This window comes from Miniopterus schreibersii (assembly GCF_964146895.1).
Source record: "Miniopterus schreibersii genome assembly, chromosome: 3".
In the NCBI taxonomy this organism is placed as follows: domain Eukaryota; kingdom Metazoa; phylum Chordata; class Mammalia; order Chiroptera; family Miniopteridae; genus Miniopterus; species Miniopterus schreibersii.
The window spans coordinates 30,416,433-30,438,128 of record NC_138103.1 but is presented as its reverse complement, the minus strand read 5'-3'; the positions used below and the strand labels follow the sequence as shown (position 1 = coordinate 30,438,128).

The following is a 21,696-nucleotide window of genomic DNA, read 5'->3' as shown; positions in this document are numbered from 1 at the left end:
CTACAGGAGTTAGTGCTAAAAGGGCCTCAAGTGGAAAAAGCCTCCTACTCCCTGAAAGTAAAGGCCTCATCTACCAGGAGTTCACACTGTATTTCTCCTGTAAAATGCATATCCCATGAGCCATTGGGTGGCTAGAGCTGAGCTAGAGCCAAGGAGCTAAGACAGAAAATCCCCACCAAGATTGGGGAAAAGAGGTCACAGTGGTTAGGCAGTGAGGTCACAGAGAGGTTTGTCTGCCCCAGACTCCATGGGGGAGGGGCCTAGGAGGCAGAGGGGCCCCAGAGGTCCCCCAAGCCCAGGCAGGGGACATGGTGTGGGAAAGGCTGCAGGGATGGGGCCCAAGATGGGTGCCAAGGGGCCCAGAGACATGAAGACAGGAGCAGGGAGTGGGCAGTGAAGATGGTGAGGAGAAGCCAGAGACAGAAGCTGCAAAAACTCACTGGGCTGTGAGGATGGGAGGAGGGGCTTGTGGTGTGGGTGAGTCAAAAGAAGGGGAAGAAGAGGGCAGCAAGAGATCTAGGGAGGGGTTCTTGGAGAAGTTGGACCAAGGAACAGGGCAGACGGAGTAGTAAGCCATGGACCTAGAAAGATGAGAGGGATTGACAGCACAGAGCTGGAAGATAGAGCTGCCCCCAATATAGTAGTTAATGAAACACAGGCTGAGAGAAGGAAGAAAAAGAGGCATGATCCTCATTGAACCCTGTGCTCCCCTTTCTTCTTGGGTAGGTAAAGAGGAGCTGCCCTTCATGTGGCCCAGAGCCTGGGGGTGAAGAGAAGAAGGGAAGAGGGAACCCTATATCTGTTCAGTTGTTCCCCCCAGAGCTGGTGAGTCCTTGGGGAGGGGCAGGTATTAAGAATAAAGGACTGGGGGCCAGACTACTGAGGGGCCCCCAGTGACCTCCACTTTCTCCTTCCTGCCCCCCAGGTGGAACATATCATCTCATTTCTCCCAGTCAAAGATGTAGTTGCCCTAGGCCAGACCTGTCACTACTTCCACGAAGTGTGTGATGCTGAGGGAGTGTGGAGACGCATCTGTCGCAAGCTCAGTCCTCGCCTACGAGAGCAGGGTTCTGGGGTCCGGCCCTGGAAGAGAGCTGCCATTCTTAACTGTATACCTTCCCCAGAACCTCTACTTCTCTTTGCCTCTGAACCTACCTTATCTGGGATCCCTCATGCTCCATAAAGTTCTCTGATGACCTCAGCATTCCCAGCCAACCTTCCAGGGCCCCTTTCTCTGAAGGAAACTTGTTAGATTCAAACATGCCATTGAATACTTCAAGTCTCTAGAGCCACCTTCTGATAGATGTCCCACCCAGAGCCGCCATTACTAGCATGTCTGCCATGTCTCCTTCCATATTCAAACTCTCTTCCAGATCTTACCCTAGAGACATCTTCCACTCCCCAAACCTCAAGTTTCCCCTCTTATAAACCAGGGTTTCTCAATCTTGTCACTACTGAGGTTTTTGACCAAATAATACTTTTTTAAAAAATATGTTTTTGATTTTTGATAGAGAAGGGAAGGGAGAGGAAGAGAAACATCGATGGGCTCCTTCCTGCACATCCCCACTGTGTGGGGATGGGCACAACCTGAACATGTGCCCTGACCGGGAATCAAACCATGAACTTTTGGTGCATGGGTTGACACCCAGCCAACTGATCCACACTGGTCAGGGCCCAAATAATTCTTTGAAGTGGGGGACTGTCCTGTGCATTAAAAAATGTTTAGCTGTATCCCTGGGCTCTACCCACTAGATGCCAGTACCACCTCCCTCAGTTGTGACAACCAATGTCTCCTGAGGGATAAATTCTCCCTCAAATTGAGAAACATGCTCTAAACCCCCCTCCCTTCCCAGGGAGCCCCTATCCCCTTCATCTTACATAGTAGAGGTTAAGGGAGATCTGGATAGCAGATACAGAGCTAGGGGTGAGGGAGGGTTACTGGTCTTTCTGAGTCAATCTTTTTTACCCTTTCTTTTCCCCTCCTCTGCTTCTTTTCTATGTATCTATTACATTTCCCTTGATGTCTCTGATGCAAGTTTGGACTAAAGAAGTGCTCATTAGAAACATGTTTATGGCCCTGGGCTGAGGTGGGCCAGAAAACTAACATTCAGACTTTGGGTATAATTAAGGATATCCTCTAAGCTCTCCATATATCCTTTGGAAAGGGTCTATTTCCCAGTCCTGGGGTTAGAGAAGAGCTAAATAGCAGGGTATCTGAGAAACCTTGTTCACCCAAGCTCTGATTCCCTTGTGTCATCCCAACCCCTTGAACCTTCCATATTCTTCCCTTCTTCAGACACGAAAGGCCTGTATTTCCAGGCATTTGGGGGCCGCCGCCGCTGTCTCAGCAAGAGTGTAGCCCCTCTGCTAGCCCATGGCTACCGCCGCTTCTTGCCCACCAAGGACCATATCTTCATTCTTGACTATGCGGGGACCCTCTTCTTCCTCAAAAATGCCCTGGTCTCCTCCACCCTTGGCCAAATCCAGTGGAAGCGAGCCTGCCGCTATGTTGTATTGTGTCGAGGAGCCAAAGATGTGAGTAGCAGAACTCTGGCAGCTAAGAACTCTGGCAGCTAAGAACATGGGGACCCAGGGCCCACACTAGTCTTGTGTTCTACTCAGGACAGCTGCCTTCCCATACCAGGAACTGGAAAACAAGTCCCCATTTCCCAGCTCCGTACCCAAGTATCTCATCTCCCACTGCAGCCTCATCCTACTCCAAGCCCTAGATCCCAGACACCTTTGTCTTTTCCTACAGTTTGCCTCAGACCCAAGATGTGACACAGTTTACCGTAAATACCTCTATGTATTGGCCACTCGGGAGCAGCTGGAAGTGGTAGGCACAACTGGTAGCCGGGCCTGCGACTGTGTCGAGGTCTATCTGCAGTCCAGTGGGCAGCGGGTCTTCAAAATGACCTTCCACCACTCCATGAGCTTCAAACAAATTGTGCTGGTTGGTCAGGAGACTCAGCGGGCTCTACTGCTCCTCACAGGTTTGGCTTCAAGCAGTGGTTTACAAATTGTTTTCTGAAGATTCTTCAAGACCTGCTGCAGGGGATGGGGAGAGAGGCCTCTGACAGGGTTCTGCATGCCATCTCAAACCAAATAGCTCTGCTTTTATCTGTCTCCTACTATAAGATTCTGCATATTTCATATGCACAAAGGTCCCTGCTTTAAATTCTAATCTCCCCACCCGGCTGGGCATGGCTCAGCCGTTGAGCATCAGCCTAGGATCCAGGAGATCATGGTTTGATTCCTGGTCAGGGCCCGTGCCCAGGTTGCAGGCTTGAGTCCCAGTCGGGGGCATGCAGGAGGCAGCTGATCAATGACTCATCATTGATGTTTCTATCTCTCTCTCTCCCTCTCCTTTCCTTTCTCTGAAATCAATAAAGATATATTTTTAAATAAATAAAAATAAATTCTAATCTCCCCAACTTCCATGCCAGGCACTTCACTTTATACCCCAAATTGCCCCCCTACTTTCTCAATGTTTCCTATACTTGACCACACTCCCAAGCCTGAGACGTTCTGGACGTCTTAATGCTATGCAAGGCCCTGAATCCCCAGACATCATTCCCAACATTCAGACTGGATTCTGCTAAATCTACTAGGTTTTCTCTCCATCTCTCACACCGAAGAGGACTTCCCTGGTTTATTTTTGGTGGTAAGGGAATCTGGGAAATTTGAGGCCACTCTTTCCTTATTTCATCTCTACCCTTTTTCTTCCAACCCCACTCTAGGGTGGTAATGTTTCATCCTGTATGGCTTAGGGTGTCTGTTGGGAAGTTAATGTGGATATTGGAGGGTCCCTTCCCCCATATAATTGTCTGCCCCCCAATCTCCAGAGGAAGGAAAGATCTACTCTTTGGTAGTGAATGAAACCCAGCTGGACCAACCACGCTCCTACACAGTTCAGCTGGCCCTGAGGAAGGTGTCCCGTTGCCTGCCTCACCTGCGTGTGGCCTGCATGGCTTCCAACCAGAGCAGTACTCTATACATTACGGGTAAGAACCACCTCCCTTTTTTTCCAGACCCCAGCCTTGGACAGATCTTCCAGATACCCCCAATTCTTATTCCAGCTCTATGGTGGACCCCTAGGGCATCCTAGAAAGATGTTGTTGTTTAGATTCCCAGACATCATAGCTGGTGCATTGCTAGTGGGTGTGAGACTCCCCGGATCTCGTAGTTTTCATCCCAGGTGGGGCCTTATCCCTAGGAAATGGGTGCCCAAAGCTGCTGAGCTGAGGGCACCCGACCCCTCAGATGAGGGGGGAGTGTATTTTGAGGTGCATACCCCAGGGGTGTATCGTGATCTCTTTGGGACCCTTCAAGCCTTTGACCCCCTGGACCAGCAGATGCCACTTGCTCTCTCTCTGCCTGCCAAGGTAGGATCCTAGAGGGATGGGGCAGATCATAGCAGGCAGGGCTTTAGGGGTTGAAAGCTTCCGAAGGTCTAAAATATAAGCAGGAATCAAATGATTGATCAGAGAAGGACAGGGGACTGAAAGAGAGGGGTGGCATAGAGAGCAAGGCCAAAAGAGATCAGCCAGGGATAGCAGATTAGTGGTTGGGAGGTTTTAGAGTTCAGAATTCTTCTGGAGGGAACTGAATGCCCACCTCCCCTTTCTGTCTTACTCGCTAGATACTATTCTGTGCTCTTGGCTACAATCACCTTGGCTTGGTAGATGAATTTGGCAGAATCTTTATGCAAGGAAATAACAGATATGGGCAGCTGGGAACAGGGGACAAAATGGACCGAGGGGAACCCACACAGGTGAGACTGTTCCCCAGCATTTCTCACCCTGACCCCCTTCCTCCAACTCCCTGATCCCTGGAGCTCTCCACTTCTCTAATTTCCATAGAATCCACTTTCTACTCCCTAGGAAGTTAAGCCAACCAGTATGTAACAGCCATCATATTTTGCGTGTCTTATCCAGGATTGATACTATGAAGTTTGTACTGTGCAGTGCATGCTGTAAGTGTAATAGGAATTTAGTGAAGCAGGGGAGACCTGGGTGAGATGTAGTAACTAGAAAAGGTGAGATGTGAGCAGGGCCTAGTGGGTTAGAAAGGATTCAGGTGGGGATAGAGAAACATATCTGCGTAACTGGGATGAGGACAAAGTTTACACATGACGGACAGTGAAAAGGCCGGCCTGATTAAAGGGGAGAGAGTATTTTGTAAATAGGTACATATGAGGTGGTATAGGTGGGTGTGAGATAAGGGAAAGAGTCATTTTGGGTTCTGGAGCAGGAGAAGGCAACCCACATGGGTGATTGAGAACAGATCACTTGGCTAGCGTGTATAGGAGGCTGCGAGTGAGAAGCTCACTAGGAGGCTGTTGAGTGACAATAGCACTTGAGACAAGGGCCTGTGGCTGGTACAGTGGCAGCAAGAATAGAAAGGAATGGATACATGAGATGTTTTAAAAGAAAATGAACAAGCCCTAGCTGGTTTGGCTCAGTGGTTAGAGCTTTGGCCCACAGACTGAAGGGTCCCAGATTTGATTCCAACCAAGGGCACATACCTCAGTTGCAGGCTCAATCCCCAGCCCAGGTCTGGGCATGTGCATGTCTCTCTCTCTCTTTCCCTCTCTCTCTTTTCCACTCTCTTTGAAAAGCAATGGAAAAAACATCCTCAGGTGAGGATTAAAAAAAATAAAAAATAAATGAAGAGGCCCTGGAAAACTGATTAGTTATGAGTAGTGGGGTGTAGGACAATGGTGGCTCTGGCAAGTAGTTCCCTTGAAGAAAAATGGTATCAGCAACAAACATGTAAGTTGGAAGGGGATGCTGCTTTGAGTAAAGAACATGAATTTGGACTTTTTTGCAGTGAGAGTAGGACAGTAAAGTGGAAATGATTCACTGTTAATTTGGCTCCAAGTTGGAAAAAGTTGAAATGACAAAAGGAGAGACAGAGGAGCAAACCTGGGTGGGAGCCTCTATTATAGGCAGAGGGAATAAAAAAGTCACTGACACAGGAGGCATGCCCTGTCCCAGAAGCACAGGAAGTTTCAAACAGGAGGAAGTGATTCATGGTGACGGTGATAATGTAGGAATATACTTTACTGACATGGAAAGATGAAATGGTCTACATAGTATGATCCCACTTTTGCTTAAAAAGACAACTTACATGTACAGTTGACCTTTGAACAACACTGGGGTTAGAGACACCAACCCACCATGCATTAAAAAATCTTCATGTAACTTAAGTTGGCCCTCCACATATTTGGATTCCCAACCACAATTGAAAATACAGTAGACCCTCAAACAACACAGGTTTGACCTCACAGGTCCACTTATATAGACTTTTAAAATCCACATGTAAGTGGACCTGTGTTTTAAATCTGAGTATAAGTGGACCTGTGCAGGTCAAACCTGTATTGTTCAAGGGTCAACTGTATATATTTGTATAGGCAACAATGAAGAAGGATATCCAGCAAGAGGTTAATAGTGAGTGGTGGGATTTCCTGTGATTTTTAAATTAATTTTTGCTTGCCAATATCTTATAATGTTCCTATACTAACCATAAACTACTTGTCTATGTCTTCAAAATAAAAGAGCTAACATTGTCAGGAGAAAACATGCAGGAGAGGCCCTGGGATTTGGCAGCTGGTAGGTCAAGTGCATTTGGAGAACATGTCAGTAGCATAGTAGGGAGAAAAGCCAGATCACAAAAAGGTTCAGGAAAGACTGGCTGTGGTGAGAACAAGAATGTGGTCAACCTCAGTCTGGTCATGTAACCAGTTCTTCTGCCTAAAAAACAGAGGTAGGAAGCGGAAGGAATCAGGAAGAAATGTTTTTCAAAATAGGGTGGCTATTTGGAAAGATAATATGAAAAACTGAAAATACTAGAGAGGGAAGATAGGACTACCTTCTTGTGGGGGCTAACCTGGATTGCAAAGGAGAGATTGGGTCTTTAAGTCTTGGGAAGAGGGAGGATATTCTTCACCCTGAGTCTGGAAAGCTGGATGAGAGGCTGGACTGGCTGAGGCCTCTGGTATCAGAATGAGAGAATAAACAGCAGGCCCTAGCTTCAGGCAAATAACCTACTTCCTGGGAAGCAAAGATGAGAAACCAACAGAAGTGCTAGATCTCGTGTAGTCAGACTGGGGTTGCAGGAAAACCAAGTAGGGAAAGACTGCTGCTGGTCTTCATCCAGCAGGGCAGACCTCCTGAGGAAGGTGTGCTGGGTCCCATTTCTTTCCTCTCCTAGTTTCCCTAGATTCTGCCCTCAGCCTTCCTGTCAACCTTCCCTGACCTGGGCCCCCAGTCCCTTGGTGTCCCCCCTTAGGGACCCTGGCCCTGTATCCTCAGGTGTATTATCTACAACACCCCATTGCCCTGTGGTGTGGCCTCAACCACTCCCTGGTGCTGAGCCAGGGCTTGGACTTCAGCAAGGAGCTGCTGGGCTGTGGCTGTGGGGCTGGAGGTCGCCTCCCCGGCTGGCCTAAGGGGAGCGCCTCCTTCGTCAAACTCCATGTCAAGGTCAGAGCACAGTCAGGCTAATGGGCAACCAGGGAGGGCAGGTAGCCCACAGGATTGTAGCTGGGGCTCCTTCAGGGACCCAGGGGCCCTATTTCCCCAGTACCACCCACCTCCCTTTTCTGCCATGCACCATGGCTCCTGGCTCTGTCCCTTAGCAGATTCTGCTGGCCCTCTCTGACCTCACACAACCTTGGGGCTCAGTCAGCCAGCTCACTTGCTGGCTCAGGGCTGGTCTGAAGGGGAGGAACACAACAGCTGGGACTTTGTGGGAACCCTCAGTAAAGGCTCCACTCAGCCATGCCCCTTCTTTCCTCCAAGGTCCCTTTATGTGCCTGCTCCCTCTGCTCTACCAGAGAGTGTCTCTACATGCTGTCCAGCTATGACATTGAGCAGCATCCTGCCTACCGAGACCTACCAGCCAGCAAGGTGGTGGGGACCCCTGAACCCAACCCAGGGTCCGGAGTACTCCAGGACCCTGGGGGGACAGCTTGGGCCTGTAAGGAGTACCTCAGCCAGATCTACAGTTGCCCCACGTTGCAGGACCGCATGGAAAAGATGAAGGAGATCGTGGGCTGGATGCCCTTGCTGGCTGCACAGAAGGATTTCTTTTGGGAGGCTCTGGACATGCTACAGAAGGCTGCTGGAGGGGTTGGCCAAGGCCCCCCAACCTCTGAGAGCTGACCCCCCCCCCCAGTCTCACCCCTGGAGGGAGAGTCTGGCTCTGGTCCAAAAGCTAAGGAGAAATGAAGTGGTAGTAATGAACACTGTGCATGGGAAGGGGGACACAGTGGGGTGGGGACTGCTAGATATGCCAGGGTGGGGAGGGAACTGTTTTGTAAAATGTTCAGGGGCTGCCCAGGAGGGGCCTCCAACCTTACTATCATGGACAAGAGAGTTGATGGACAAATAGAATAAAAGGCTAAAGTGAGGCCCAGTTTGGAACCCTGAAGCCTGAGAGGACAATGGGGCAAGGGATGGGGGACCCAATGCCTAGTTCAGTGGGTGAGGGAGGGCAGGAACATGGACTGGGGCAGGCAGAACAGAAGCTGCTCAAGTTTTCAGGCCCCACAGAGCTGACAGCACCGGAATCCTTCAGCTTGTTTTCCCCTTCCACTCCCAGGACCTGATCCTGTCTTCTTGACTGGAAATCCTAGCCCCACCTTCTGAAACAACTCAGTCAACATATGCTACTTGGTCCCCCCACTTAGATCCTCTTATTCCCATCCTGAGGAAGCCACTTCTGACTTCAAACAGTTTGCTATCCATTTTCCTTCATCCCTGTGAAGTCAACCTCCCTCCTGTCTGCCTTCTATTTGCCTCCCCAGTCTGGTCACACGTCCTTTTCCCCTACTTTCTACTCCATGCTCTTCTTCCTCCAGAAGGGAAGCACTCCCTTTATCCACATGCCATGCTTCCCTGCCCCACTTCTGTACCTCCAGATAATTTGGGAGAAAATGGGTGAGCAGAATTCTTTTCTCTTTATCCTTGGGGATAAAGAGAAGATAGTGGAAATATGAATTGGAAAATAAGTTGGAGCAGATAGTGGTCAGGAAGGGGGTGGTGAGTGCTTAAAGGTTGGGATTCCAGGAAAGGACTTCCTCTGGGTGCTAAGGAAGCGGCAATGGAGAGGATCATGAGCAGGGCTGGAGCATCTTTGGGAAGGACTAGAGGCTGTGTTCACAGGATGCTTGGGCACTGGACCGAATGGGCTTCTAGGTGACATTACTTGATGCCTAGATTAGGCTGAGGGCCTGGTGCTCCCTTGGCTCTTCATTGCTCCACCCACTACTTAGGTCAATATTTATGTGTCCTGTACCTAGAGAGGCCCCTGGACTCACCACTGTCCCAGCTCTACTCTCCCTGTCCCGCCTTCCCCACCGCCCTCCCCACTGGCCAGTCCCCACGCCCACACACCCGAGGCTGCCTCATCTGGCACTGATTATCCCTGCTGCTGCCGCCGCCGCCGCTGCTAAACTCAGCTGCTGCCTCTGTCTTGAGGACCCCAGCGCCTCTCCCCACAAGCCATGCTGCTTGCTGCCACAGCCTCCCTCTTGGGGCCCCTCCTCACTGCCTGGGCCCTGCTGCCTTTCGCCCAGGGCCAGACCCCCAACTACACCAGGTAGGTCTCTTGGCACCTTCCAGTTAGCTTGAGTGAGCTTCAAAAGCCAATTCCTGAGGGGTTATACCTACAGATCTTGTGGATTCTTTTGCTAACACATTACCCAGCGATCTCCCAGTCCCTACCCCTCTCTGGCCCCCAAGTCCATCCTCCCTACTGCAAGACCACTGTCTCCTGAGCACTGTCACCAATGCTCCCCATTTCTTCAACCTCTGTCTTCTGCCTTCTAATTCACCCAGACCCTTGGCCCCCTCCATGGAACCTGAGAAAGTCAAAACCTTGAACTTGCCTGGTAGCTGCACATCTGGACTCCAGGAAAGAATTAGAGATTATGGGGGAAAGCGGGGGCAGCAAGTGGGAGACTTGGGAGTCAGATACTCCAGTAGTTAGCTGGAACAGAAGCAGAGAAAAGGCTGAGAATTCAGGGAGCCTGGTCTCCAGGTTCAATTTGAGGGCCATCACTGCTGCTGCTCCCTCAACTCTCTGCTCCCTCCCCCGCACAGACTCGTGGCCCTGTCTACATCTGGAAGTAGTTAGGCAGCTGCTGTGGACTGCCTGGCAGTGCGAGTGGGGAGAATAAGAAGGGGGGCTGAGGAGGATTCCGGGAATTCCTGTTGGGTTGGGGGTGGGGACTGGGGGTTGGAGGCATAGCCAAGTTGCTGGCCCCAGTTTTTCCTGATCCTCTAGTATTTCCCACCTCAATTCCATCTTGGTTGGCTGAGGCCCTCCCAGATCCCTTAGGCCTTTCTCCATCCCCCAGGCTTCCCTATCATTACCCTATCCCAGTCTGTCCACTACTCCCCCACCCATGGCTGACCCCTCTTCTGTCCTCCAGACCTGTGTTCCTGTGTGGAGGGGATGTGACTGGGGAGTCAGGTTACGTGGCAAGTGAGAGTTTTCCCAACCTCTACCCCCCCAATAAGGAGTGCATCTGGACAATAACGGTGAGAAGGCCCCTCTGGTCACTACCCCTTGTCAAAGTTTCCACGGCCTGGGTCCAGGCAGCCAAAGGCCCTCCCCCAGCACCACTTCTCCCTAGGGAAGTCCAAGCCCCTCCCCTCCAGTCACTGATGGCATAAATGTCCACAATAATATGTGCTAAGTGTCCTCACTCATAGGCCTTAATTCAAAGTCGTCTACTCCATCCCAACTTCATTCCTGCCCCCCTGTAATCTCTCTACTGACCTTAAGTCTTGTGCCCTGCACAAGCCACAAGCCTGATGCAGAGCACAGGCCCTCTGTTCTGCATCCTGTTGGGGTCCCTTCAGGCCCCCATCTTGTTCAGGCCCAAGTTTCTCTAGGAAATGCTTGGAAAAAGAGAAGTGCCCTCTTCCTGGGTTGTGTATAACCTGACTTTGCAGGTCCCCTCCCCTGTTTCTGCAATCAGGTACCTGAAGGCCAGACTGTGTCCCTCTCCTTCCGCGTTTTTGACCTGGAGCTACACCCTGCCTGCCGATATGATGCTCTGGAGGTCTTTGCCGGGTCTGGAACCTCAGGCCAGCGGCTAGGACGCTTCTGCGGGACCTTCCGGCCGGCCCCCATAGTCGCCCCAGGCAACCAGGTGACCCTGAAGATGACAGCAGACGAGGGCACTGGAGGAAGAGGCTTCCTGCTCTGGTACAGCGGGCGGGCCACCTCGGGCACTGGTGAGACCTCCCTCACCTTCACCTTCCCCTTCTCCTGGCCCCGCCCTGGCAAGTCCCCACACCCAGCCTTAACCTCCACCCCAAGACCCTAGGTCCCCATTGCCTCCTTTTCCCTTTTTCCTCACTAACTGCCCCTCCAGTCCCTCCTCCCCGTCTTCTCTCCCCTCTCCCGCTCCCACCCACCCCCCTCTTCCAGGCCCCACCCCAGGCGCGAGGCGGAAATGGGTCACCGACCCGCGGGTGGAATGGGCGGCCTGGGGTTACTGGGACGGTGAGTAACTGCCCGCCCCCGTCCGCAATCGGGCTCCCTCTGACGGGCGCGAGGGGGCAACCCCGGGAAGGGGGACCAGGTTCCTCCGACCCAGGGCCCCCCTACACCCAGCCCGGGGTTCCCGATTGCGGTCCCATCACCCCCTCCTGGCGGCAGAAGTCTCCCCTAAAATGTTTAAGGCAGGGACCTCCCAAAAGGGCCTAGGTGGCTATGCCCCGATTTGAGGGGACACTCGCAGCGTGGGGACTCTCCAGCCTGCAAAGGGGACTTCTCTGCCGGGAGGGGGAGATGGGATCTACCAGGGGAAGAGGAACGGTGTGGCAGCGGGTCAGGGGGAGGGGCAAGAAGGGGTGTGTCCAACCAATTCCTCCTACCCCTTCCACCGCCTGCCTGGGCGCCCGGAGGTCCTAGACTTCCCTGTGCTTCGCTGCTCCTCTGCTAACTTACCCATCTCTTTCCGTCCCCACTTCTCGTCCCCCCATCCTGAGACCCGACATCCGACCTTCCTGCACGAGCTCCCAACCTAGAGCTTTCTCAAGCTGACTGAGGGTCTCCACTACCCCCACCCCCACTCCTCTCTCCCCTCCCTAGAGCACCAATTTTGCGGGGGGCGGCTGGAAAAGGCCCAGGGAACGCTGACCACGCCCAACTGGCCCGAGTCTGATTACCCCCCGGGCATCAGCTGTTCCTGGCACATCATTGCGCCCCCAAACCAGGTACTGACCCCCTGCCCGGGCTGCCCTCAGGGCTCCGCAGGCGTCGTCCAGGGTGCAGCTAGCAAAGATTTATTGAACATCTACTATGTCCTAAGCACTGAGCTTGCGCTGGTGGGGAGCAAAAACAGACCCAACGTGCTTGCATGCAAACAAAAAATGTAAAATTACACCTGTGCTCAGCGAGGTATTTGATGCCGATAAACTGTGGTGTGTGTGTGTGTGTGTGTTTGTGGTGGTGGTGATGGTGGAGGTGGAGGTGGTGGAGGAGGTGGAGAAGGAGGTGAATTCTGGGTCTGTTCCTTGAGAATGAGCCAGGACTGGACCTTGCCCACTATGGCGGGGGACACCACTGCAGGCTTCCCGTGTATGTGATCCTCCGAGCTGTGGTGTGAATGCATTAAGAGGAGGCGCGAGGGGACCGGGGAAGTGAGAAGAGGCTTCTGTAAGCATCCCCAAGGGGATAGTAGGTGGAGGAGGTGAGTCGCTGAGCAGCCTCTGCCCTCTCACTAGGTAATCTCGCTGACCTTCGGTAAGTTTGACGTGGAGCCCGACACTTACTGCCGCTATGACTCCGTCAGCGTGTTCAATGGAGCTGTGAGCGATGACGCTAAGAGGCTGGGGAAGTTCTGCGGAGACACAGCCCCGGGGTGAGGGGGCGGGACCTGGGTGGGTGGCCTGTCAAGGTGTTTCCACCTCTCCAGGTGCTGGAGTCTGACCCCATGCTGCTGTTGGGATGGGAGGGACTTAGCTGAAGAGGTAGGATCTGAATTTGTGAGCCTCAAACCAGTGGGTGGAGCAGGTAGGGTACCAGACTCGGCACCAGTCATGTGGCCCTTGGATAAAGAGGCAAGTGGGGCCTACGAAGTCCGGGAGCTAATGCAGCCAACTTGGGGTGGGGGCAGAGGTTAAAAGGCCAACGGCCTGAATATAGGCAGGGTGCAGGCCCACTTGACGCCTCCCCCAATGCCCTGCCGCCGCCTGCAGTCCTATCTCCTCTGAAGGGAATGAGCTCCTCGTCCAGTTCGTCTCGGACCTCAGCGTCACTGCCGATGGATTCTCAGCCTCCTACAGGACCCTGCCGCGGGGCGCTGCCAAAGAAGGGCCGGCTCGGAGCCCAGGGGAGGACGCCCGGCCAGGTCCCCCGCTCCTTGGCCTGAGCCCCAAGTTGGGCCCCAAGCCCGGAGCCACGCCCAAAGTCATACCAGAACCCCCACCTGCAGAGAAACCAAAAGCCTCGCCTGAGGCCCAGGCAACCCCTGTGGGCCCTGGTAAGTCTGGGAAGGGGGAGGAATGGAACTCAGACTGGGAGAACTGTATCCAAGAGTTCCTTCCTGGGCTCATTCATTCATTCATACAACACTCGCAGGTGCCACCTCTGTGCTAACAATGGCTGGTACTGGGTGCTGAGACCCAAAGCTGGATAGAACTCTGAACAAGTTCAGATCAATGAGGCTTTTATGGGGAAAGTAGTCCTTCCTACCTGCTGGGTAGGTCACACTCCACAAACAATGTCCCCTTCCCCTCCTAGATGCACCCAGTGTCAGCTGCCCAAAGCAGTGCAGGAGGACAGGCACTTTGCAGAGCAACTTCTGTACCAGCAACCTGGGTAAGAAGCCTCATGTACATGCTCTACACTTCCAGATCCTCTAACTTGCCCTCCTGTCCCCAAAGTGCCTCCTCCTCCTGGTTCCAGCCCTGTCCTGGCCTCCTGTCTCCTCACCTCTCACCTTCACTCTCCCACAGTGGTGACCGCAACAGTGAAGTCCATGGTTAGGGGCCCAGGGGAAGGCCTCACTGTCACTGTCAGTCTCATTGGTGCTTACAAAACTGGAGGCCTGGACCTGCCCTCTCCACCCACTGGCACCTCCTTGAAGTTTTATGTACCCTGCAAGCAGTGCCCCCCCATGAAGAAAGGTAATAGGGATGTGGGGTAGAGGAGAGGGGTACTTAGCTTCATGGAAATGATAGAGATGGTAGAATATAAGGGGCTCCAATGAAGTACATCTTCAAGGTATATAACATGAGCCCTCAATCTCTCTCTCCCCCTTCCAGGAGCCAGTTATCTGCTGATGGGCCAGGTGGAAGAGAACAGAGGTCCTATCCTTCCTCCAGATAGCTTCGTGGTTCTCTACCGGCCCAACCAGGACCAGATCCTCACCAACCTCAGCAAGAGAAGGTGCACCTCCCAGCCTGTTCGGGCTGCTAGGTCCCAGGCCTGAAATCCAGGCTAGCCTTGGCCCTTGGCCCTAGGGACCCATTTTTTACCCAAATAAATATTCCTTGACTGAGGAAGGGCTCACATATCCATTTCTATGGTTTTGGTGCCCACTTTGGAGATTTCTTTTCATTCATTCATTAAATTCAACAGACATTTACTACACAGAATAATCTTTTAAGAATCTAAGTTGGATCTTGTCACTCCTTTGCTCAAAACTCCCCATATTTTCCACACGCATGCAAACACACACACACTGGTAACTATAGCGTGTCCCCCAAAAATGTATACACTTTGAATAATTATAAAGGCAGTGTTTATTAAAATACATTTCGTTTTTGCTATAGCCAGTGTGGCTCAGTGGTTAAAGCGTCGGCCCAAGCACCAAAAGGTGGTGGTTTCGATTCCCAGTCAAGGGCACGTACCTGGGTTTCAGGTTTGCTCCCTGCCCCAGTTGGGGCTCATGCTAGAGGCAACCAGTCAATGTGTCTTGATACATCGATGTTTCTCTCTCTCCCTTTCTCTCTCCCCCTCCCTCCCTCCCTTCCACTCTCTTTGAAAGGCAGTGGAAAAAATATCCTCAGGTGAGGATTAACAACAACAAAAAATACATTTTATTTTCAAAATTGAGCTATCAACTGTTAAAGTATGTATACATTTTTTTGGGACACCTTGTATTTAGAGGTAATAGATATATTAATGAGCCTGATTATAGTAATCTTCACAATGTACACAAACCAAGTTGTAGACCTTAAATATATACAATTTTTATGTCAAAGACATTTCAAAGCTGTTAAAAAGAAATTTTAAATACTCTCCTATAGTTTTCCATCAGTCTCAGAATAAAATCCAAAATGCTACTGTGGGCTAGAAGGCTCTAGAATCTAGATTATCTGCATCCTTCACCCTCCTCCCTCCCGCGTCTCTGATTATTGTCTCCCTTAAGATCACTATTCCAATCACACTGGCTCCTTGACTATTTCTAGCTCACTGGCTTTGCCTGTGCTATTCCCTCTATCTGGAATTCTCTTCAATAGGTATCTCTTGGCTCCATTCCTGCCTTCAATCAGATCTCAGCTCAAATTTCATTCTAGTCATTTGTTCATTCCAAATGGCTGGCATTAGCCCTGGCCAGGTAGCTCAGTTGGTTAGAGTGTCCTCTGATATGCCAAGGTTGCAGGTTCGATCCCCTGTGAGGGATATACAAGAACCAATGAATGCATAAATAAGTGGAATAAAAAATAGATGCTTCTCTCTTTCTAAAATCAATAAAAATAAATGACTAGGCACTGTTTTAGGCACCAAAGGTACAACAAAACAAAGTCCCTGCTCTTGTGGAGCAGAGATATGGTGAAATAAACATAAGGACAAGTAGCTCTATGAGTGCTATGAAGAAAACAAAAGCATGATTAAGAGAACAAAGGGGGATTCTACATTTGATAGGGTGCTCAGGGAATGCTTTCGGACAATATCGACTTTGTTTTTGCTCCACTGCTAACCAATTGTGTAGCTTGGGGTAAGACTTCACCTTGCTGAGGTTTCCTTGTCTGTAAGAGTTGAAGATTCAGAGTGATAATGTAAGCGGCAGCGTTGGTAAATCTTAATTCCCTGCGTAAAGGTGAGTGATTTCCGAGTCCCGTGTATTAAGGAATCAGGAGAGGAACCGAGGATGAGACGAGTCCAACCTCCAACTAGTACTGTAGAAAACGGCTTTGGTCGCTGCAGAGGTTTCTAGGAGAGCCTGGGATTGAAGTGGAGAAAGACAGGGCTTCTTTGTGGGATGGGATTCTAGCGATCTGGACGGTCTCAGAGTGGGGAGGAAGGAACAAAGGCCGTCCGGGTTTCCCAGGGTAACTGCAGGGCTAGAGTTCCAGACGACACCCGTAGTTTCTGTTCCTACGATCTAGTCAAGCCCGTCTTTAAGCGCACCAATCGGCGTGTACTTATGGCGGAAACGAGGCCTTCCTGGCCAATGACAGAAACCGAATGGCGGAAGTGCCAAAACGGTCTCGAGCAGATGGCAGCCTTGGCCTGGTCACAAACTGATTGGCAGGTGCTGTGACCAGAAGGTGAGCATCATAGCAAGAGCGGCGATGGGAGGCGGAAGGCCAAAGAAGCACTGGCCCGAGCTGAGGGAGGGGTCGGAGGCACAGATACACGTCTCTGCGGGGCAAGCGGCGGAAAGAGCAGCTCCGGAGAAGACCGCTGGGGCTAGCGGTTCCTGGCCCAACATGGCGGAACTCCGGAAGGGGCGGGGCCTAGTGGAGCGGAGCTTTCCGAGTTGTTGAGCTGGTCTAGAGGCCGGGCCCCTTGTTGGGAGCTGCAAGGGGCTGGATTTGCCGGGTGGGCGTGACCATTGAGGTGGGGCTTGGGGCCTAAAGGGAAGGGGCAGGGCTGGAAAGGAAGGTTTCGGAGGCTTGGGCCTGGTCTGAGGGACCCCGATGTAATCGAGTTCCGCGGTGGCGGTGACATCAGTCCAGGCCGGCCCCACGATCTCATCGTTGCCTTTCGCCCCTCGCCCCTAGCTCGACTCCAGGCCCCTGTGCCCGGAGCTCAGCCCTCGGATGTCCACCGCCCAGAGCCTGCATGCGCCGCGGGGCGCCTCAGGACCAGGAGCTCGTGGGTCCCGGGGCCCCTGGGCAGGTGTCCCGGGGCGCCCCTCCTCCCTCTGGACCTGTTGTCCCGGTCCTCGTCTTTCCCCCGGATCTAGTGTTCAGGGCGGACCAACGGAGTGGACCCAGGCAGCTGCTGACCCTCTATAACCCCACGGGAGCCGCGCTTCGCTTCCGAGGTGAAGGGATGGGCGCCTCATGCTAGGGGTCTGGGGGCTGGCGGAAGGACATTGGGGGTCTTGCGTTGGTAAGAAACTTTTAAACCTACAGAGGATTTTTGTGAGTTTATTTGAGCCAAACTGCCAACAGTTGCTGGGAAGCAAAATCTCAAGGGATTGAGATAATGCCCCAGAGAATGGCAGTTTTGCGCTTTATTTTATACATAACAATCAAAAAAGAATATGGTAGTGGGTTATATGAAATCCATTGGTGACAGATTACGGAGGTGAGAGAAAGCAAAGCGGGGAAACTTCTGGGATTGGATGAAAAGTAAAATGATAGACACGTACATCTTTTACTTAAGTGGGTACAGGATAGTTAATAGTCAACAATTAACATGATAACAGTAATTATGAGGATTTATGGTCTCCACCCTGGTGCACTGGTTTTGCCCTGAGGGATCTGGGAAAAGGGGAGTTACCCTGACTTCCCAAAGGAATGTTATCTTGGATGCAAAAGACTATAGACAGGCTTAGTTAAGGTCAAGATTGACATTTGTCAAAGAAGATTCTAGCCTAGAACTTGACTACCTGCCATAAACTGCTTTTAGTTAAAAAGTTTTCATTTCAGACCATCCTTTTTAGTTACTTTAGGTCTCTGAGTTTGCAAGGCCGCTGCACAGGCCTTCCTTGAGCTTGTCAGGTTAGCATGTGGCCCCTTTTCTTCCATAGGGGCCTGTGTGGGCTGTAGGAGTCAGATGAGTATGGACTGAAGTCCAGCCTTGGCGGACTGGAAGAGTCATGTCCAGCCCTGGGGGTAGAAGGCAAGGGAGACTCTATTGTCCCTTCATGAGAAAGGTTTGTGTAGCATCTCATAAGCAATAGTCAGTCTCTCTGTGCCTTTATCCCTCAGTTCTGTGCACAGCACCTGCCAAATACACTGTTTTTGACGCAGAAGGATATGTGAAGCCTCAGTCCTGCATTGACATGTGAGTTGGGAATGTGGGGAAGCCAGAAGTCGCTGCTACCATTCTCTGACTAACTGAGCCATGGTCTAAGGTCTCAAACCTGGTCCTCTTCAAGCCTTTTTCTCAACCTTCTGTCAGCAACCCTATGGGAAAGTTTCCTGGGAGGGTGGGGCCTGGATGCACTTGGATCATTGCCTGTCACTCACTTCTCAATGGACCTCTCTCCCATCTTGGGACCAGTGTGATTCGCCATGTGGCCCCCATTGCCAGCCACTATGATGTCCAGGACCGCTTCCGCATTGAGCTGTCTAAGGAAGGAGCTGAGGGCCAAGTGTTGGGGCGCAAGGACATCACCTCGGTTTTGAGGGCCCCAGCCTATCCCCTTGAACTTCAGGAACAGTCTGACCCAATGCCCCACTCAGGGCCTCCTTCCTGGACAGCACCACCCACGACCAGACACCTCCCTGAGAGTGAGTTGGGGGATGGGAATTTTTGAGTTCTGTAGGGAGGGAGGACCTAGCATTACCTTAGAGATGAGCTCAGTTGGAGTTGCAGAGATATTCTGGTTTAGTCTTTTGTTTTTTTGTGGAAATGTTCTTAGATGAGATTTTATATCAGGTTAGGGAATAAGCAGATTTTGTTATTTCCCTGGTTTCTGGCTTCTACTTAGATGGAAAAGTTCTTCCTTAGCTTTAGCTTCAGTATTCCTATCATCTGCCAGTTCGGTTCAGAAACTTGTACTGAGCAATTATGCCACACCAAGTTGTATGCTGGGTCTGGGAAAAGGAATTCCCTGCCTGACAGACAGGTACACAGAAACCAGTAATCAGGCAGAATGAAGAGCAAAAAAAATACTGGGGGACCAGAGGAGAGAGGGTTTCTTGTGGCTGTGGGGACAGAGGCTCCAGGGAGAAGAGGACACTGGCAGTGTCCTGGAGGGCAATAAAAAGTGGATATACCTTCCATCTTCAGCCTCCTCCCAGGAGGACCTTGGGTTGGGGAGGAGTTGGGGCTAGAGCTTCTGACAAGCCTTGTTTCCCAGAATCCCAACCACAACTGGCCACCAGCTCCTTCTTCCTGTTCTTGCTGGCCGGTATAGTCTCCGTGGCCTTCCTGCTGCTCCCACTCCAGGATGAACTCGGCAGCCAGCTGCCCCAAATCCTGCATGTCTCCCTGGGACAAAAGTTGGTGGCAGCCTATGTCTTGGGTGAGCACAGTAGTGTTGAGGGGATCTGGGCCCCAGAGAAAGAGGGGTAGGGGCTGGGAAGAAGGCTCCCAGAGCTCCAGGGCTGCTCACATGACCTTGCTCTTTTCTTCTCCCCTCTCCAGGCCTCCTCACCATGGTCTTCCTCCGGACTTGAGTCCCTTGCTCAACCTCCACCCCCCTCCCTAGGCAGGGGTGTGGACATGAGACAGCCACTGTGATGCTCATACCTTGCCTCGGCTCCTATTCCCTTCTTCTTGCCACTCCCTCCACCCTGGACAAAAACTACCCAGGGATTTGTATTCATTTTCCAAGTTGAATAAAATAAATTTGCAATATTAAACTGAGAAATGTAGGGAACATGCCCCTTTCTTCATACTTATTTTCCTCCAGTTCCTCCTACACCCATTCCCAGGGGACCCAGGCACCTGGGCCAGTGAAGAGGCCCAGCAAGAATTTAAAAGACCTGGGTTTTAGTTCTGGGGCTGCACTAAAAAAACTATGACCTTGAGCAAGTCCTTTAATTTCTCTGAGCTTCAGTTTCTACCTACTAAATGAGGGAATTGAGAAAATTGGTACTTACCTCCCAAACCCCCACCCCCCTCCCTTTGGCAACATCAGTTTGTTCTCTATTTAATGGGTTTGTTTCTGTTTTGTTTTTTCGCTTGTTTTGAGTTTTAGATTCCACATGTAAGTGAAATACATTGTCTTTGTCTGACTTATTTCACTTAGCATAATGCCCTCTGTGTCCATCCATATTGTCATAAATGGCAAGGTTTCATTGTTTTATGGCTGAATAATATTCCATTGTGTGTATGTGTCACATCTTTATCCATTTACCTATTGATGGATACCTAGGTTATTTCCATGTCTTGGCTATTGTAAAGCATGCCACAATGAACATAGGGGTACATATATCTTTTCAAAGTATTGTTTTGTTTTCTTCAGATAAATGCCCAGAAGTGGTATTGCTGGGTTATATGGGAGCTCTATTTTTAATTTTTTGAGGAATCTTCTTACTTTTCACGTAGTGGCTGCACCAAATTACAATCTCTGGGAAAGTTGATACTTTAAAAAAAAAAAAAAAAGTATTGATTTTAGAGAGGAGGGGAGAGAGAGAAACATTGACTGGCTGCCTCCTGCATGCCCCCTACTGGGGATCAAGCCTGTAACCTGGGCATTTGTCCTGACCAGGGATGGAACCGGCGACCTCTCCGTGCATGGGACAATGCTCAACCAACTCAGCCATTCCGACCCTGGTGAAAGTTAGTTCTTAAGATCCCCTTTAGCACCCTAGCTGTTTTTGCTCAGTGGTTAGAGCATCAGCCTGAGGACTGAAGGGTCCCAGGTTCAGTTCCAGCCAAGGTCACACATACCTCCGCTTCAGGCTCAATCAGGTTTCATTGTTTTCATTGTTTCATGCCCTGGTCGGGGCATGTATGGGAGGCAACCAATCAATGTGCCTCTCTCACGTCAATGTTTCTTTCTCTCTTCTACTCTCTCTAAAAAGCAATGGAAAAAATAGCCTGGGTGAGGATTTTAAAAAGAACCCCTTTAGCCCTATAAAATAGGATCCTGGCCTGGCCCGTGTGGCCCAGTTGGTTGAGTGTCATCCTATGCACCAAGAGGTCACCGGTTCCATTCCCTGTCAGAGCACATGCCTAGGTTAGGGGCTTGACCCCCAGTAAGGGTTGTGCAGAAGGCAGCAGATCGATGTTCCTATCTCCTTTACCCTCTCTCTAAAAAAAAAAAAAAAATTTAAATTTTTTTAAAAAAAGATCCTGTCCCTATGCCAATGTACCTAAGCTAAAACATACCTTAAGATAAAAAACACCACCTGCTATAGAGCTCAAGTCTCACTGTCTTGAGCCATCTGAGCCTCTTGCCAGGGCTGCCTGGATACTTCCAATCCCCAGAACCCTCTTCTGCCTTTTTGTCCCTTTATCTGCTTTTATTTTGTCTCTTCCTTTGACTTCAACTTCCATGGGTCAGAAACACGGAGGTTCCTGAAGATGTGGGGAAATAGCATTGCCTGACATAACCTTAAGTTAGCCAGGCAGGAGACGAAGGCACAGTAAAATAAAGGCAGGCCCTCCTTCAGATGCAGGATGAGGGGGAGGAAAGGGAAAGGGGCATTCAGCATCATTGGCACATTGTGGATTGAGGACCAAAATCAGCAAGATAATGTTAAGAGAGAGTCTGTTATGCCGCTGGAAGATTATCAGTTGTTTCAGCTTTACTTTGGGGGGCTTTCATGTCCCACATCCTGAGGACCTGGGTAGGACCTCTCACACCATACT

At 51.0% G+C, this 21,696-nt stretch overlaps 3 protein-coding genes across 6 annotated transcripts; all 3 read left to right on the top strand.

Annotated features, from left to right (window-relative positions):
* Window positions 1–115: 115 nt before the first annotated feature.
* Window positions 116–8,251, top strand: FBXO24 (F-box protein 24; the record flags this gene model as incomplete). The annotated part of the gene is given in 14 exon segments (XM_081131944.1): window positions 116–157; window positions 161–205; window positions 209–329; window positions 332–447; window positions 451–471; window positions 727–825; window positions 926–1,109; window positions 2,297–2,535; window positions 2,759–2,993; window positions 3,846–4,004; window positions 4,264–4,385; window positions 4,643–4,774; window positions 7,317–7,487; window positions 7,806–8,251. Coding segments are annotated over 14 exon segments (2,049 nt in total). The 3' UTR covers window positions 8,169–8,251.
* A 1,158-nt stretch (window positions 8,252–9,409) lies between these two features.
* PCOLCE (procollagen C-endopeptidase enhancer) lies at window positions 9,410–14,800 on the top strand. Its single transcript, XM_081133455.1, has 9 exons — window positions 9,410–9,606; window positions 10,442–10,550; window positions 10,994–11,252; window positions 12,115–12,239; window positions 12,750–12,886; window positions 13,224–13,507; window positions 13,768–13,845; window positions 13,983–14,153; window positions 14,292–14,800. Exons 1-9 carry the CDS (start codon window positions 9,512–9,514, stop codon window positions 14,456–14,458), a joined length of 1,425 nt encoding a protein of 474 aa, XP_080989581.1. The 5' UTR covers window positions 9,410–9,511; the 3' UTR covers window positions 14,459–14,800.
* A 1,631-nt stretch (window positions 14,801–16,431) lies between these two features.
* MOSPD3 (motile sperm domain containing 3) lies at window positions 16,432–19,754 on the top strand. Of its 4 annotated transcripts, none has more exons than XM_081133456.1 (6): window positions 16,432–16,523; window positions 16,980–17,245; window positions 18,138–18,213; window positions 18,433–18,662; window positions 19,235–19,399; window positions 19,522–19,754. In XM_081133456.1, exons 2-6 carry the CDS (start codon window positions 17,041–17,043, stop codon window positions 19,551–19,553), a joined length of 708 nt encoding a protein of 235 aa, XP_080989582.1. In that variant the 5' UTR covers window positions 16,432–16,523; window positions 16,980–17,040; the 3' UTR covers window positions 19,554–19,754. The 4 variants fall into 4 exon arrangements, with proteins under 4 accessions (XP_080989582.1, XP_080989584.1, XP_080989585.1 ...); XM_081133458.1 differs by lacking the exon at window positions 16,432–16,523 and adding an exon at window positions 16,533–16,797; XM_081133459.1 differs by lacking the exon at window positions 16,432–16,523 and adding an exon at window positions 16,595–16,613.
* Window positions 19,755–21,696: the final 1,942 nt, after the last annotated feature.

Coding starts and splice junctions, on each gene's coding strand:
- PCOLCE (XM_081133455.1), top strand. CDS start 9,512: ATGCTGCTTGCTGCCACAGCCTCCCTCTTGGGGCCCCTCCTCACTGCC. Junction 11,253..12,114: donor GCGGGCCACCTCGGGCACTG/GTGAGACCTCCC, acceptor TCCCCTCCCTAG/AGCACCAATTTTGCGGGGGG. Junction 13,508..13,767: donor GGCAACCCCTGTGGGCCCTG/GTAAGTCTGGGA, acceptor TTCCCCTCCTAG/ATGCACCCAGTGTCAGCTGC.
- MOSPD3 (XM_081133456.1), top strand. CDS start 17,041: ATGCGCCGCGGGGCGCCTCAGGACCAGGAGCTCGTGGGTCCCGGGGCC. Junction 17,246..18,137: donor AGCCGCGCTTCGCTTCCGAG/GTGAAGGGATGG, acceptor TTTATCCCTCAG/TTCTGTGCACAGCACCTGCC. Junction 18,214..18,432: donor CCTCAGTCCTGCATTGACAT/GTGAGTTGGGAA, acceptor TCTTGGGACCAG/TGTGATTCGCCATGTGGCCC.